This window comes from Musa acuminata, chromosome BXJ1-1, assembly GCF_036884655.1.
Source record: "Musa acuminata AAA Group cultivar baxijiao chromosome BXJ1-1, Cavendish_Baxijiao_AAA, whole genome shotgun sequence".
NCBI lineage: Eukaryota > Viridiplantae > Streptophyta > Magnoliopsida > Zingiberales > Musaceae > Musa > Musa acuminata.
Window position 1 is genome coordinate 36,789,171 of NC_088327.1, and position 15,326 is coordinate 36,804,496.

Sequence of the window (15,326 nt, forward strand, 5' to 3'; positions counted from 1 at the left end):
ATATGATGATGGCAAGGGGCACAGAGGTAGAGGTGTTGGAAGGGATGGTAACTTTGGTGATGGAATCTTCAAATGCTTACCCAATATTCAATTTGTCTCTCCATTACAACCAACAAGATCATGAATAGATTATTAAAAAAAATGATGACTTAAATAAATCTATCGGAATTATCGTGTCAAATTCAAACTTGGTACCACATGTGATATTACTGGAATCATAATAAATAATCACAACCGCTACTGCTACCTTAATCTCAGTAAACAAATAGGGAAGTTGGAAACAAGAAATACCAACTCAAAGGTCGGCGTTATACTTACAAAGGCAAATTTCAGATATAGTGCTTGGATGCTGAAACTTGTGGTAAATGACCACAATAGCATAATTGAAAAAATACTGAAATAGTAGCCATGTCATTAATTGGTGAACATTTATATGAAACATAGCAAGCTTGTCTATCAAGCTCATGAACATTGCTACCACTCTGCTACAACTACAGCTGATTCAGCAAGATAAATCCAAATCGAAACCTTTAATGAAGATCTTGTTAATCGGAAGGACCCGAACTACTCCACTATCACTATAATGAAGCATTTATGAACTGTTGGTCTAGTAAGCTAACTTCCAAACTTTAGAACTGCATTATATCCCATTTGACACCATTTTTCAAGCCCTATCTTAGGATCAGAAGTGTATCTATGTTGCAGAAGACATAATCTATTCATGGAAAGACATATAAATTTGATATTTTTGTTTATTTCACAGGGAAAAACATAATAAACAGAATTACAATGCCTCACCTTTATCAAGCTCATAGATTTATTTGTTTGGTATCTCTTTACTATTATGGTATATACTGTGGTTTGCAGTTCTCTTAGGTTGAATAACTGCTTTCTATAGAAATTTTGACACATCTTACTAAAAACAAAAAATTTTAGGCTTGGATTTCACTCTTGAACTTATCTTTATTTTCGAAAAATTTCAAATTGAAAATTATTCATTTCATGAACAGTTTTTTAAACAATATCTGAGTGGTTGATCAACAGTCTTTTGATTGTCAAACACAATTTTAGTTTTGCAACTCCACAATTTTCTAAATTATTTCACCCTCTAAACAAAATCCTGAGATGCTTTAGTATCTTTGTATATGCAAATAAACATAAAAAAAACACTATTTCAAGTGAAATGAAGTACTCCGTAGTGAAATAATATCTACACCAAATAAAAGTTTTCACGGGTTCTAGAATGGTCCTAAAAGAACATAAAAAATCTGAAGGCTAATGGATATTTTAGGGAACCTTTAGTCACCCAAAAAATAAAGACATAAGAAGTTACATCTTAGATCAAAATTATGCATAGATCTCTTAGTTGTTGAATATGATTATAGTTGTGCAACACCATAAGTTTCCATATTTTCACCCTCTAAGCAAATCCAAAGATGCTTTAATATCTTTGTATCTGTGAATAAAGATTTAGCAAAGACACCATAGCAAGATTTTAAATTCATCATGTGAAAGTACTTTGATCTGGCAATAGAGCTACACAGTTCAATCTTCAAAGTTTCTTAATGGTCCTAAAAGAATATAAAATTCTGAAGTTCAACTTATATCATAGGAAACCTATAGTTAGAAAAGAAAAAAGAAGCATAGGGTCATAAGCAATTACCTCTTATAATGCATAGATCTCACGATTGTCAAACACACTTCTAGATATGCAATGTGATGTCTTCATGTGATAACTAGGCCATATTGAATGTTATAAGAAATCTCAACTCAAAAAAAATGGAAAAGGAAATCTGAAGTTTGTTATACGGTTCAATCTTCAAAGTTTGTTTTGGCAATGTGAAATCTTCATGTGATACTTAAGGCCATATTACAAGTGCTTTGTTCTGGCAATAGAGCTACACAGTTCAATCTTCAAAGTTTCTTTATAGTCCTAAAAGAATATAAAATTCTTAAGTTTAACTTATATCATAGGAAACTTATAGTCGGAAAGAAAAAATAGAAACATAAGGCCATAGGCAATTACCTCTTATAATGCATAGATCTCTCGATTGTCAAACACTCTTCTAGGTGTGCAATGTGATGTCTTCATGTGATATCAAGGCCATATTGAATATCATAAGAAATCTGAACTCAAAAAAGAAAAAAAACAATAAGCATCTATCAGTTTGATCTAATTATGCATGATTAGCATACACAACAAAATATATAGTCTGCACAAAAATTCTCAAACAAAAATGAGACAAAGATAGTAACTTACAAAAAAGAAACACAAGAGAAGCAAATTAAAATCACTTTAAACCACATAATTAGATTATAACAATTGGGCAAAAATTATAGACCACATGTTTCATCAATTGGGCAATAATCATATCGATAACTATGAAATGATAAACAATAAATAGGAAACAAAAATCAGACTCGTAGCTGCAATGATAGTCATGTTGTAAATAAGCCTACTAAAATGCTGTAAAAGGCTGTAAGGTTTCTAACTTACCTTAGGCGGTTGCGCTCATATTTGAAGATCTCGAATCCATGCACTTGTATGAAAATGTACTACCTCTTTGACACCACGAAACTTCCCATCGCAATGTTACCAACAACAGATCTTCATGCCAAGCACTAGAGAAGTCTTCCATTTGGAATCTTAATCATTTCCACCTATCCACCTTTTCATCTTATGATGACATTAAATTGGGCAAAGGGTAGTTCAGGTTTTGTTATTTTGGGAGTCTCAAAGATATTCCAAAACTTGACTGTCTCATCTGCTGCTGCAGAAGCTACTACACCTCCCAGTGGACTCCCAGCCAAGGAAAGAACCCGGGATGAATGACCGGAAACCTCAGCCACTCTCGTCATGGATGGGTAATTCCACAAGGTGAGTTGATTGTTCGGCGAACCATGGGAGGTCAGTAATTCAGATTTGTTTTTGTCCCATAGCAATGCACAAACTTCAGAGCCAGCATCAATCGAGTTCAAGCAAGCACCGTTAACGGTGTTCCAAAACTTAACGCAATGATCATTGCAACCTCCACCAGAAGCCAGCAGGTTGCTCCGAGTTGGGCACCAGTCAACGGCCTTCACAATGGAAGTGTGGCTGCTGATCCTGTGAAGCCATTGACGTTGACGTGGATGGTCACGTGAGAAAGGCATGCAGGCATCCCATATGTGCACTAGTTTGTCCTGCCCTCCACTCGCCAAATACCGCCCTGACAACACGGACCATTTAAGACTACAAACTCCACGCCGATGCCCATTATAGAAACAGATGAACATGTCATCCTTTCTAAAGTCATAATCAACAACAGTGCCATCAAATCTTCCGACTGTCAAGATTGAATTACTTCTCCACGCAAGTGACAACACAGGGGCCTGGTTCTCATCTTCCATCCCATCCACGACATGTCCTGTTGCTGGATCAATCAGGGATAAATCTGAATTGCCAAATGCGACAGCAAGAACTGCACAGTCTGGCGACCAGCGGATGCAAGTGATAGGTCCTCTGTCTTCTACGGGTTGTAGAAGCTTAGTCGACTCTTCTGCAGCGTCCCAGAGATACACTGCGTCCTCAAGGCCAATCGCCAACACATTATTGCTTCCCCAGTCGAGGAGATTCAAAACATTATCATCCAACAAGCCGTGGATTACCAAAACCCTCTCTGGTTCTTTAGGGATTCGCCTCTGCTGCTTCTTCTGCGGCCGAATGGGCTCGTCAAACTCGGGCAGCTTGCTGGCCGACGCTTCAGGTGCAGTCTTGAAAGCGAGGATACGAGACCTGTTCTTCAAAATGCACTCGTCAAGAAGCTTTTGGTACGCCACGCTCGATGGGGATTCCCTCGAACCATCACGCTGCGGTCTCGAAGGCCCCGTTAGGGCAAAGCGTGCGTAGTCCATGTCCATCGCCGACCGGAACGGGATGAAGCGGTCGTACTCCACACGCCTAGAACGCGAAGAAGACATATTTTCCAATCGAAACCAGAACGAGACTGGCTAGGTGACGAAAAACGATCGAGAAAACCAGAAAGATCGATCTTCCCACAAGAAAGTCGACAACCAAGAATCGATTAAAAGAACCCCAAGACCAACAAAATTTCTGAACCCTAATCAAAATTTCGACCGATGAAGAACCAAGCGAAACGAAACAAGAGAAAAAAAGAAAGGAATGAGATCACCGCAATAAAAATCGAAGGGAAGGACCCTCGCAGCTGTGCCCGTTCGTGTTCGTCGGAGAGCAGTTCCGACCTTCGCAGAACGACGAGATCGCCGAGACCTTCGCAGAACGACGAGATCGCCGAGAGCCGAGAGTCGAGAGTCGAGAGTCGAGAGTCGAGGGCCGAGAGGAGAGCGCGCGAGGGGAGAGAAGTTGTTGTGATTGCAACAGAGTGGGCCCTCGGGTTATATAGATGCCACCCAGCCCAAGCGTTACATCCTAAAATCGTTCCGTTATATTTACCCAATCTACGTAGCGGGTAGTTTGACATCACACCGTTATATACAGCTATCATCTACGTTAAATTTGGTGTACCTTATTCTTTTAGAATTTGTATGTTAAAGAAACAAGACGTGACATTTTTTATTAATATAATGAGATTTGATATTCTTTTATTTGTCACTAAAAAAGAAGATTTTTATTTTAGGATATTTTAATATCTATAAACTGATAATATTTTTATTAATACACTAGGTTTTGAGTCTCAAATTATAATATATCTTATTTTTTAATTTTAAATTTAGTACAATATTCATTCACATAAATTATGCATCTAATTAATCCAACAAAGATCAAACAGTAAACAATTAGACAAAACTAGAAGTAAATGCTGACCATTCTCAATTTAGATGATAAATAGTTAAATGCTTGAATTATTAAGAAAATATGACAATTAATCATTTTTAATTATATTAATTTATTATTATTATTCTAACCAAAATTCATTGAAAGTTCATCTTAAATTGTTGGAGCAAAACAATGATATACAAATTTTGACGAAGAAACAAATAAGATATTAAAATAATAAAAATAAAAAGATAAAGTTTAGAAAGAACTTAAAGACATGTAATCAATGTCTTAATATGAAAAACTCATCTTTACATATCGGATTGATCGAGATTCTAATCTCAATATTTAATCCATCTTATCTTTGCGAACATAAATAAATATTATCATAGAGTTAGTTAACTAGCCTCTCTTAGCATATCAAGTAGCAAAAAAATAATAATAATAATATTTTTTAAAAATAAAGAGGAGAAATTGTATTGAAATATGAATTAATAAACTATAACCATTTACAATTCTATTTATAGAGCCTAAAAAGCATCCTAAATGTCATAACTGTTATTGTTGTAAGAGATATCCTTTCATTAAAATATCTTTTATGCATATCAAGATTATCTTTACATAATTTTAATTTTTAAAATATAATACTAATAAAATTATATTTATTTATAAGATAAGATCATTGGAAAAACTTTTAATTTTTTTCTTTTTACCTGGAAAATGATGACTTCACTAGATTATGTAAAAGACTGAGATACTTTTCTCTCCCTTTATCAAAATAAAATAAAAAAATATCAATAAACCAAATACGACTATAATGATATATTAAATAATAAAATAATACTTTTAATTAATATCTTAATAAATATAGTATGAATTATTAAAAATATAATAGTATTGTCAAGAAATAATCATATAGGTTGTTGTTATTAGATATCAATTTAATTTTCCTTAAGTTATTTTTGCTATTTTTGACATAATTTTGATTAAAATGTGTTAGAACGGATAAAAGAGCAAAAAAATTAAATTAAATTTATAAGTTATGAAATCCATAAAGTAGATTAGAAAATATTTATAAAGAGTATAAAAGAGTTTACAAAAAGGTAAAACCAAAATATATGAGATACATTGTTCTTAAAATAGATTCCACTACTTCATAAATTTATAAAATTATTATAATTTTATTTAGCTAAGGTAATTAAACTCCAAATCAAAAACATTCTACATGAAACCTTTATAAATATTTTGTAGATTGTTTTTGTTTTTAAACCTTTAATAAAAATTTATTGGTTTTTTTTACCTTTTCATCACATTTTAACTTGATATGTTAAGAGAACTATTTAGACTTTGGATCACTTTAAAAAAAATTATATTATTATCCACTTAGAATACTCTTTAAAAGATCCATAATTTGTGAAAGAGGTTTTGGGGGAGATAGATATAAGAGTATTATTATTAAATAAAAGTAGAAAAAATATCATTTCCAGAATTCTTTATTACAAATTATCATTAAATTAAAACTAGGATGCTTTATAAAGTGATATAATAAACACTAAAATTAGAATGTCTTATGAAAAGATATAATAAGCCATGTAGAAGTTTTTGTTGTACAAAGCTGATTGCAAGCTTCTATGAGTACATTTTGTGATCATTGGTATTCTTTTATATTACAAATAATGTTATTTTTATCATAATATGAATACCTAGAAAAGAGGAAAATAAATGATCATATGAAACTAACCAGAGCTTATCCAAGTAAGATTTTCTTTTTAGGCAAGATTTTGATTTTTTAAAATAAAATAATTGAAGGTAAAATCCATCAAACAAAATTACATATATAGCAAAAATCATCATACCACCTAAAATGGTATAAAATATATTGTGCGTACTAGTCTAGATGTGGATCGGTATGCGAATTGCTTTTGTTTTAAGTGATATAATCTAAATTATATATGAAAACCTTAGAATCACCATATTTTTCATGGATGGTGCTTACCCATTAGCCATCATTTCTCTCTTTGGTACATACTCTCTTCTTATTCTTCTCTTCTTTCTTCATGTCATTTCTCAATACTTTGTCTCCTTTTCCTCCTCCCTCCTTTGATCCATCTTCTTTCTTCTTTCTCCTTCACTGCTTCCTCTTTTTCCTTCTTCCCAATCCAACACAAATTGATATAGGACAAAAGCATATTATTGGATTCTCTTATATTAACAACTACATAAATGCTTTTATGTTCAACATAACCTCTTTTGAGTTTGGCTTCTCAAATTGGATTCTCATATTATTGGATACTTCAATCACCATCATTTTGTGTTTGTCCAATGATCTTATATAGTATAAGGTTTATATATTTTATTTTCATATACAAAATATTTAAAAATATTAAGGCCATATATAAGATGTTTAAAAATATTAAGAAAGACTAGGTTAAACAACATAATTGTTCCATTTATTTATAGTCATAGCTTGAAATATCCGAAAGAAAATCCATTAGAAAAATATATTTTCTATTAGTAACTCATTGCAAAATTACCATCATATTTGGTATATTTAGATGTTTTCTCTATTTAATAACATTTATTACTTAAGAGGAGTCTTGTCTAAGTGGAATTAGAATACTTTGGGTGATATTAATGCCAAGGTTGATATTAATAAGTTAGAGCTTCTAGATGTCATTGCTATTATCTTAAACAAGGATGTTATAGAGTTGGGATCCCTTTATAATCACATTCAGACTCTTACTATGTATGTTTACTTAAAGACTTGGGTTAAGATCAAGTTTAAATAGATTCAGAACGAGGATAATGATATGAAATTTTATCATAATTTAATTATTGATTGATATAAGTAAAATTTCATTCATAATATTTAGAGTGACCAATAGTATATTTATCAACCTGAGCTTATCTCTCATAAATTTATCTCATTTTATTCTCAATTTTATGGTGGGGATATGAATAAGCCTTTTTTTTATTTTAATTCTAAATCCCTTTAGCCTAATATGAATAGTATTCTTAATGATCAAGGTTCTGAGTTAATTAGATACTTTAACAAATATAAAATGTGTAAGTTTCTAGGTCGTTCGACTTTAGTAAAAATCTTGGGACTGATGGGTATACTTTTAAATTTTATCAATACCACTAAGATACTAAAAAAGATTATCTTATTGAGGCCTTTAATTAATTATATTTTTATGCCTTTTTGTTGGTTGATTAGGCTAGAACCTTCTTTGTCTTCATCCCTAAATATTTAATTCCTAAAAAAATTTTATATTTTTCATCCCATTTTTTGTAGGTAATGTGGTATATAATGTTTTGTCTAAGCTTTTGGCTTCTCATATCAAATCTCTCTTGAATAATTTGTTTGATATTGAGTAATCAATTTTTCTCTCGAATAGAAGTATTCATGATAATATTTTGATAGCTTAAGAAGTGGTTCATTCTATATTTGAAATAAGGGTAAGAGTCCTTTAGTTATGTTTAAAATTGATCTTGAAAAAGAATATGATCGTCTTTCTTGGGATGTCATTTTTTTCATTTATACTCTTTTAAATTGTTTTATATAATTTCTGTATTGGATTAAAAATTATATTTTTATTTATATTTTTTTATATCTTATTAATTGTAAGGGCTCAAGGTATTTCAAGAGCAATAGGGGTATTGGGGACTATTATCCCCATATCTATATATCATTGTGGCCCAAATCCTTTCTTGCCTATTTCATAAGGCTATTGAAGATAAGTTGCTCACCCTATTTAAATTTAAAAATATATGTGTTTCTCTCGTATTATATATGCAAATGATATTTTGACATGCTTTAGGGTGAATAAAAGATTTTGCGAAACCATTAAGGATAATCTCAAGGCTTATGAGACTCTTATGAATCAACTCATTAATCTTAGTAAATATGATTTTTTTTTTCTCGTAGCATGAGAGTTGGTAAGAGACATGATGTCCATTCCTTTAATATCAAAGTGAGAAAGTTCTATTTTAAATACCTTAGTACTACGATCATCGCTCATAGAATTCTCAAATCGCCCTTTGATATTATGTTGAAGTCTTAATGGTAAGATTGATTCTTGGAATAGGTCTAAGTTATCCTAGGCTAGTAGGTGTTAGGATCATAATGACACTAAGAGGGGAGGGTGAATTAGTATTACAGTAAATTTCAATCGATTTTAAAGGTCCATCAATAAATCCATATTGGAAATGAAATTAACAAAAAATGTGAGTAAGGGTTGTGAGTAAAGTAAATTAGTAAGTAACAACAAATCAAAATTAAGAGAAGTAATACAAATCGATTTATAGTGGTTTAATCTTTCCGACCTATATCTACTCTTGATTTCTCTTTCGTCGAGGCCATTGGCTTTCACTACTGATCTTTTTTCCAATGGATGAAAATCAACTATCATTATTATAGCTTTTATCCTTTTAATAGGCTTATGAGAGAACCTCTATACTCACTCTTTTATAATATCTCTCATCTCCTATAACTCAGAATCACCTCTCAACTCAGAGAAAGAGACTCAAATAATATCCAAAGAGAGAGCTATAACTCTTCACCAACTCAGAAATTGATGCTCCATCAACCAAACCTTAGTGGGCTATTTATAGGCCCCAAGAGGCTTAAAAAATGGAGCCAAAAAATTTAAATCCTTGAAATTTTAAGGCATAGGCGGTACTATCGTTGACACATGGTAGTACTACCGTTATAACTTTTGATATTACAATTTTAGAATTTTGGACAATACAACTATCATAATTTTTAAATATTAAGTAGTATCACCATCAATATAGGTGGTACCACTACCAGTAGCATTGACAAATATTGTTTTGTGCTTATCGGTTGACTTTAGCGGTACCATCGCTTGGGCCTAGCAGTACCACTGTCCAAGCCAACTCAAGTCCATTGTTTTAGCCTTCTAATAGACCTAATTTAACCTTGGTCAAAGCCTATTGGTTTTATCAACAAGTTGGCATGGTTTTGGCCCAATCCTAACTTAGTTTGACCAAAAAGACATCAAACAATACTTTAACAATTCAACAACATATCCTGCATAATACTTTATTTTGGCAAGTCGTCCAATCTTTGGATACTTTATTTGAAACTCCGGCATGTCACCCTTTCCATCGGCATATCGCTCGATCCATCGGCATGTCAATTTTTCTACGATATCTGATATTTTAGCAAAATATCTGATCCTTCTAGCAAGAGCCCAAACTTATACCATAAAGTTCAATCGTCCAACTCTATGCCCAATGTCCAACATAATACTTTTCTTAGCATAATTTTTTATTCTCCTACTTCGATAATTTGCCCTTGATAGTTCGAGTCTTTGGTCGATATATTTCCTATGCCGCTTCTCTCAAAAGTATACTAATTTGTAAACTCATCAATTGATTTTATTATCAAAATATAGAATTGGATCACCCTCATTATTATTTTTTAAATATCACCCTTTTTCATGTTTTAAATGTCTCGATGCTTTAGAAAGTATTTTCAGAATATTATATTAAGGATTTCTTATAGTGGAACTTTAATAATACTAATGGCTTTATCTAATTTCCTAGGATATTATTACTCTCCCCAAACAAGATGGTGGTTAGCGCATTCATTTGACCACTACTAGTCTTGCTCTTCAAATGAAAAAGAGTTTCCATAGTGTTGAACTAGGAGTCCAATCTTTAGGTCAAAGTTATTACTATTAAATGACATTATCTTCGTTTAGAAGCATGTTAATTCTTCTCTTGTTAATTATTGTTGGAGTCTTTTTCTCTACATTTTCTCCATGAGGGTTTATCTTTTTTCATCGGTGATAGTATTTTTATTGATGTGATGCATGATAACTGATTATTTGATGTCCCTCTTTTATTGAAGCTAACATTTATAAATATGGATTTCAACTTTGAAAATGTTATAATTTCTACTTTGATTTAGGGTTTGTCTTTTCAGGTATTAAACCCATTTCGAATGGTATATATCAGTCTATATTAGTATATTAACACATGGTATGCTGGTGGTGTATACTGAGGGTTTGGCGAGAAAGAAAAAGAGAGAGAAGTGGAAGGGGCGATATCGAAACAGAGAAGGAAGGAGGAAGGAAGAAAGAGGGAAGAAGTGGTGAAAGAAGAAGGAAGAAGAAGAAAGATGATGAGGAGAAAAAGAATAGTAGTAGTGTACTTGGGAAGCTACAACATTAGTAGTATTGGTGAAGCAATAATATTATCGAAGCGGCAAAAGTAACAACAACAATATCTTACTTAATGTCAAAATTGTAGTGAGAACAGTGATGAAGTAGCAATAGTAAGGCAGTAGCATCTTACACAAGAAGAGGGCTCGCATTTGTGATGACGAGTTGGTGACCTCTTATGCAACAATGAAGCATGACGATAATAGTGACAAAAGCAGCAATGGCTAGGTGACAACATCTTAAAGGAGAAGAGAGCTCGCATTTGTAAGTCATAATCTCTTTTTTTTAACATTAATTTGGATAAGGATCTCCACTATATCTTAGATTTTTTATTAAGTTAACTAAATCGCTAAAAATGGGAAGGTCCGCATATTGGCTCACATCTGAACAAGTATATATCACGCATCCTATACCCTTTTTGGTGGTACAATAAATGTTGGTTTGGTTAATATTTAATCATGGGATACATGTAAAATACTATCCTTTTTTGGGTTAGTGGGTGGACCTTCGGTTATAAGGATTAGTATTCCCTTAGCCTCTATGATGATAGGAGGGTATGGAAGGCGCAAATATTAACTAAATTTGCTTATAGGTATTTAAGAGGTTGCTCTAGTGACACTGGTTTGAGTAAGGAGTGTTGGTGAGGCTATAGAAGGTTCTTATCCTCCCTAGAATTTAATTATTTTGTTAAAAATTGCTTCATCATAGGCTTCTTACCACCGGGAGATTAGCTAAGATTGGTATTTGTGATTTTAAACTGTGTGCGCTATTGTACGGGGAAGGCATGGATATACAGGATCACTTATTTTTTTAAGTGCAAATTTGCTTGTGAAGTATGGAGTGGGTATGGAGTGGGCTAGAGATTTTGGTGTATCCTTTGCTCACAAGAATGATTAAAAACTTGAGGTTGAGAGAGGGGGAGAGCCTTACTAAAATCAGTTATTAATTATTGAGAGTCTTGATTGCCTGTGACATTTGGTTGATTTGGAAGGCCCAGGCCACCTTCAAATGGAGTTAAGGGATTAGCTTTCTCAATTCTGTCTAAGGGATTAGCTTTCTCAATTCTGTCTAAGGAATGTTTGGGGAACAATCAATTACTTATAACTTAGTCCAAACCCAATTATGGATGGTTTCAGCTTAATTCAGATGGTGCATTTAATATGCTGGATGGTTATGGTGGAATAGGGTTCCTTCTTACAAACAGTGCAGGGACACATATGATGGTAGACTATCAATTTATCGAAAATCATATGTTGAAAACCTAAATAAATTATGATCAAATATGGGATTGACCTTGCGATTGAAGAGAGGGTCCCAAGTTGATAGCTGAATATGATGCAAAGTTGATTATTAAGTTCATTAACAAAGAAGAATCTCTTCTATGAAGTTCATTAAATTGCTTAAAATGTATTTGGATTTTTATTTTGAGACTTCAAGTATGCATATTTTGTCATGTGTTTAGGGAGGAGAACAATAGTACTAAATGGTTAATACATTTTGCTCTTTGTTCTAAGTCTTCTAGCTTGTAGAGATTGGTTTGGTCACCTTGATCATTTTTTTAATATTCTAAGGAGTATATTGTAGCTTTTATTAGAGATTTATAATAATATATTATTTTATTATTATAGCTGTAGATATCAATGCAACGAAACATGCAAATAAATTTAGTAAATTTAATAGGCCACACAGTTAAATAAAATGATCATAATGTAAACATGATGTTTTTGGGTTTGCTTCCAAATTTGTTGCTTCACCTCAGGCCCTTTTGTACCTTGCCAAAGCTTTGGTTCATCAAAACGTGTCAAACAAGCAAAGTTTGGATTGTTAAGCAAATGTCTCACCAATGATTAAGTTTTCAGACATTGCATAGCATTGCCAATGCCATATCTAACTTGCTCCAAATAACCTATAGTTTAAAGCAGGTCGACCAAAAGAATGATACTAAGTATATAATCACTAACAGATGAAATATCATGCAACCATCAAAAGACATTATATTGTACAAAGCTGAATTAAGTCAACATCCTAAAATTTATTCAAATAGAAATAGACATTTCAGAGTACTTCATTTGTCCTTTAGAAGCTTTATATATAATCTGAAGTATCTAAATAAATAATCCTCATATATATAGTCATGTGCACCTATAAAAATAATTTAACACATATTATCACATACAAAAACACACCAAATAAATATACAAGAGCACAAATATAAGTACACAAAACTCACTAGTAATGATTTTGGAATATATTGAATTAGATAAACATCTTTATGACAAGCAAAGATAAAAACATACAATAGACAAATAATAAATAAAGGAAAATAATACTAAACTTAGAGGCAACGTTTCTGGAACACAAATTATTGGCATAGCTATTAAGTTTTTGTGTTATAGTAAGACATAGCAATATGGGACCAACAAATAAAGATATCAAATGCTGCTCTCGAAGATAATATGAAATTCCACTTAAGCTATTCTTTGTAATTCTATTCTTATAAATGTCATCATGTGCTTATTCATCAAAAGTTGCAATAGGACTAACTCCCTCCTAATTGAACACGAACATCTATACTTGAAAATATTTTCTAGGAAAATAACAAAATCTTGTTTAATTTTTCTTCAAGAAATTTAAATATTACCTATTTATTTTCAACTTTTAACATAGCCAAGCGGTCAAATATTACCTCCTAATTCAACACAAAATAACAGAATACTATTTACTTTTTATTCATGAAGATTCAAATATTACTTGATTATTATGAGTTTTCAACATAATCAAGCAGTCAAAATCTAATCAATAAATGAAGTCCACTAATCTGTAGAGTGTTTTTGTTATTTAGCAAGCACTATTCTTCCTACATGATTAATGTAACAAATGAGTACTATGGACTTGAATAATATAATGAATATCCCATGGCCTAGAGGGATACATCTGTATATGTTTAAACTTCTTGAGATTTTGTAGTAGCTAAAGCCTCTTGATGTGATAGCTATGTTTATTTTTGAATAATCTGATCATACTTGTTTGAGGCTAAGGCAGCGAGATAAGAAAATAAAACTTCACAACTTACCTATAAAGGCCTTATTCTTGTGAAAGCTCTAATGTTCTCACGTAAGTTCACTGACTAACTTATGACCATAAACCATAATGTCATGTCTGCAAAGCACCAGGCATGATTTCACTTGCTATAACTTGGAATGTTATGGCCATAACTTATCCAAAAGCTAAAGGTTTGATAGAGCATATAAACATCACAAAACACGAATTATCTTTCTACAAACAGAAAGTATATAAGCCCAATATGGTTGTAGAGTTAGAATAAATTACCTTTTCTATTGCTAGTGGAACAGAGAGAAAGATGGGCTGATCAAGTACAAAAAGGAACTCAAGATGTTGCCCTCACTGGTCTCATTCAGAAGACTTTTAGAGATTTATGATTCACATAAAAAAATAAAAAATCATTTTCGTGTATCTAATACTGTATAGAGTGAGTAGAGTGATACCAAATTTATAGATTCATCAAGAGAATACTCAAAAGTTATGTGAACTGAAATCCTAGAGATCAATTTATATAACACTTTCTTCTTTTAACACAGTTCTTCGTAAAGAAAGAACAAACTGAGAATTAGAAACAAAAAGTAAAATTAAAAGTGTCTCACAAGATTTACTCATCATATTATGATTATATTTAAGCAATCTCACCTAGCAAAAACACATATTCAAGCATGATTCATAATTTCTATCTGTACCGATGTACCGAGTCTCGCACAATACAATATGCATACTAATGGTATGCTAGGACATATTGCCAATATGCCTAAAATAAGTTAAAATCCCTTTAAAAATATCTATAAAAAAAAAGTTAGAATAGAATTTTTAAGATATATATAAATATAAATTTTGCATAGCTTTAGCCAAAATAATGTAAATTAGAAAATATTGTCACATATCTTTTTCGAGCTTTGAGGAGTAGCCTTGTGGTATGTTTTAGATCATCCTTCCGTTAATATTGAATTATCTAGTAGCTAAGGGGTATTGCCAAAAGTAAGGTGTTGACTATAACGAAACCTTCTCACCCATAGTTAAGCTAAAATCCATTTGAATTCTATTAGCTATTGTAGTATACTATGATTATGAGATCTGGTAGATGGATATGAAAACAACATTTCTTAATGGCAACCTCGAGGAGGAGGTGTATATGATACAACCTTGGGGATTCGTGTCCAAGGATTACCTAAATAAGGTGGTGTGTAGGTTGCTTAGGTCCATTTATGGACTAAAGCAAGCTTCCCAAAGTTGGAACATAAGATTTGATCAGGGAATCAGATCTAATGACTTCGTTAAGAATGAAGATA

The 15,326-nt window shown here is 32.1% G+C and overlaps 1 protein-coding gene across 1 annotated transcript; it reads right to left on the reverse strand.

Annotated features, from left to right (window-relative positions):
* Nucleotides 1-1,196: 1,196 nt before the first annotated feature.
* Nucleotides 1,197-4,342, reverse strand: LOC135678309 (cell division cycle 20.2, cofactor of APC complex-like). The gene is made up of 2 exons (XM_065190940.1): nt 2,498-4,342; nt 1,197-2,127 (listed from the first exon to the last, which is right to left on the reverse strand). The coding sequence occupies exon 1, from the start codon at nt 3,958-3,960 to the stop codon at nt 2,674-2,676; it is 1,287 nt and encodes a 428-aa protein (XP_065047012.1). The 5' UTR covers nt 3,961-4,342; the 3' UTR covers nt 1,197-2,127; nt 2,498-2,673.
* Between the last annotated feature and the right edge of the window lie 10,984 nt (nt 4,343-15,326).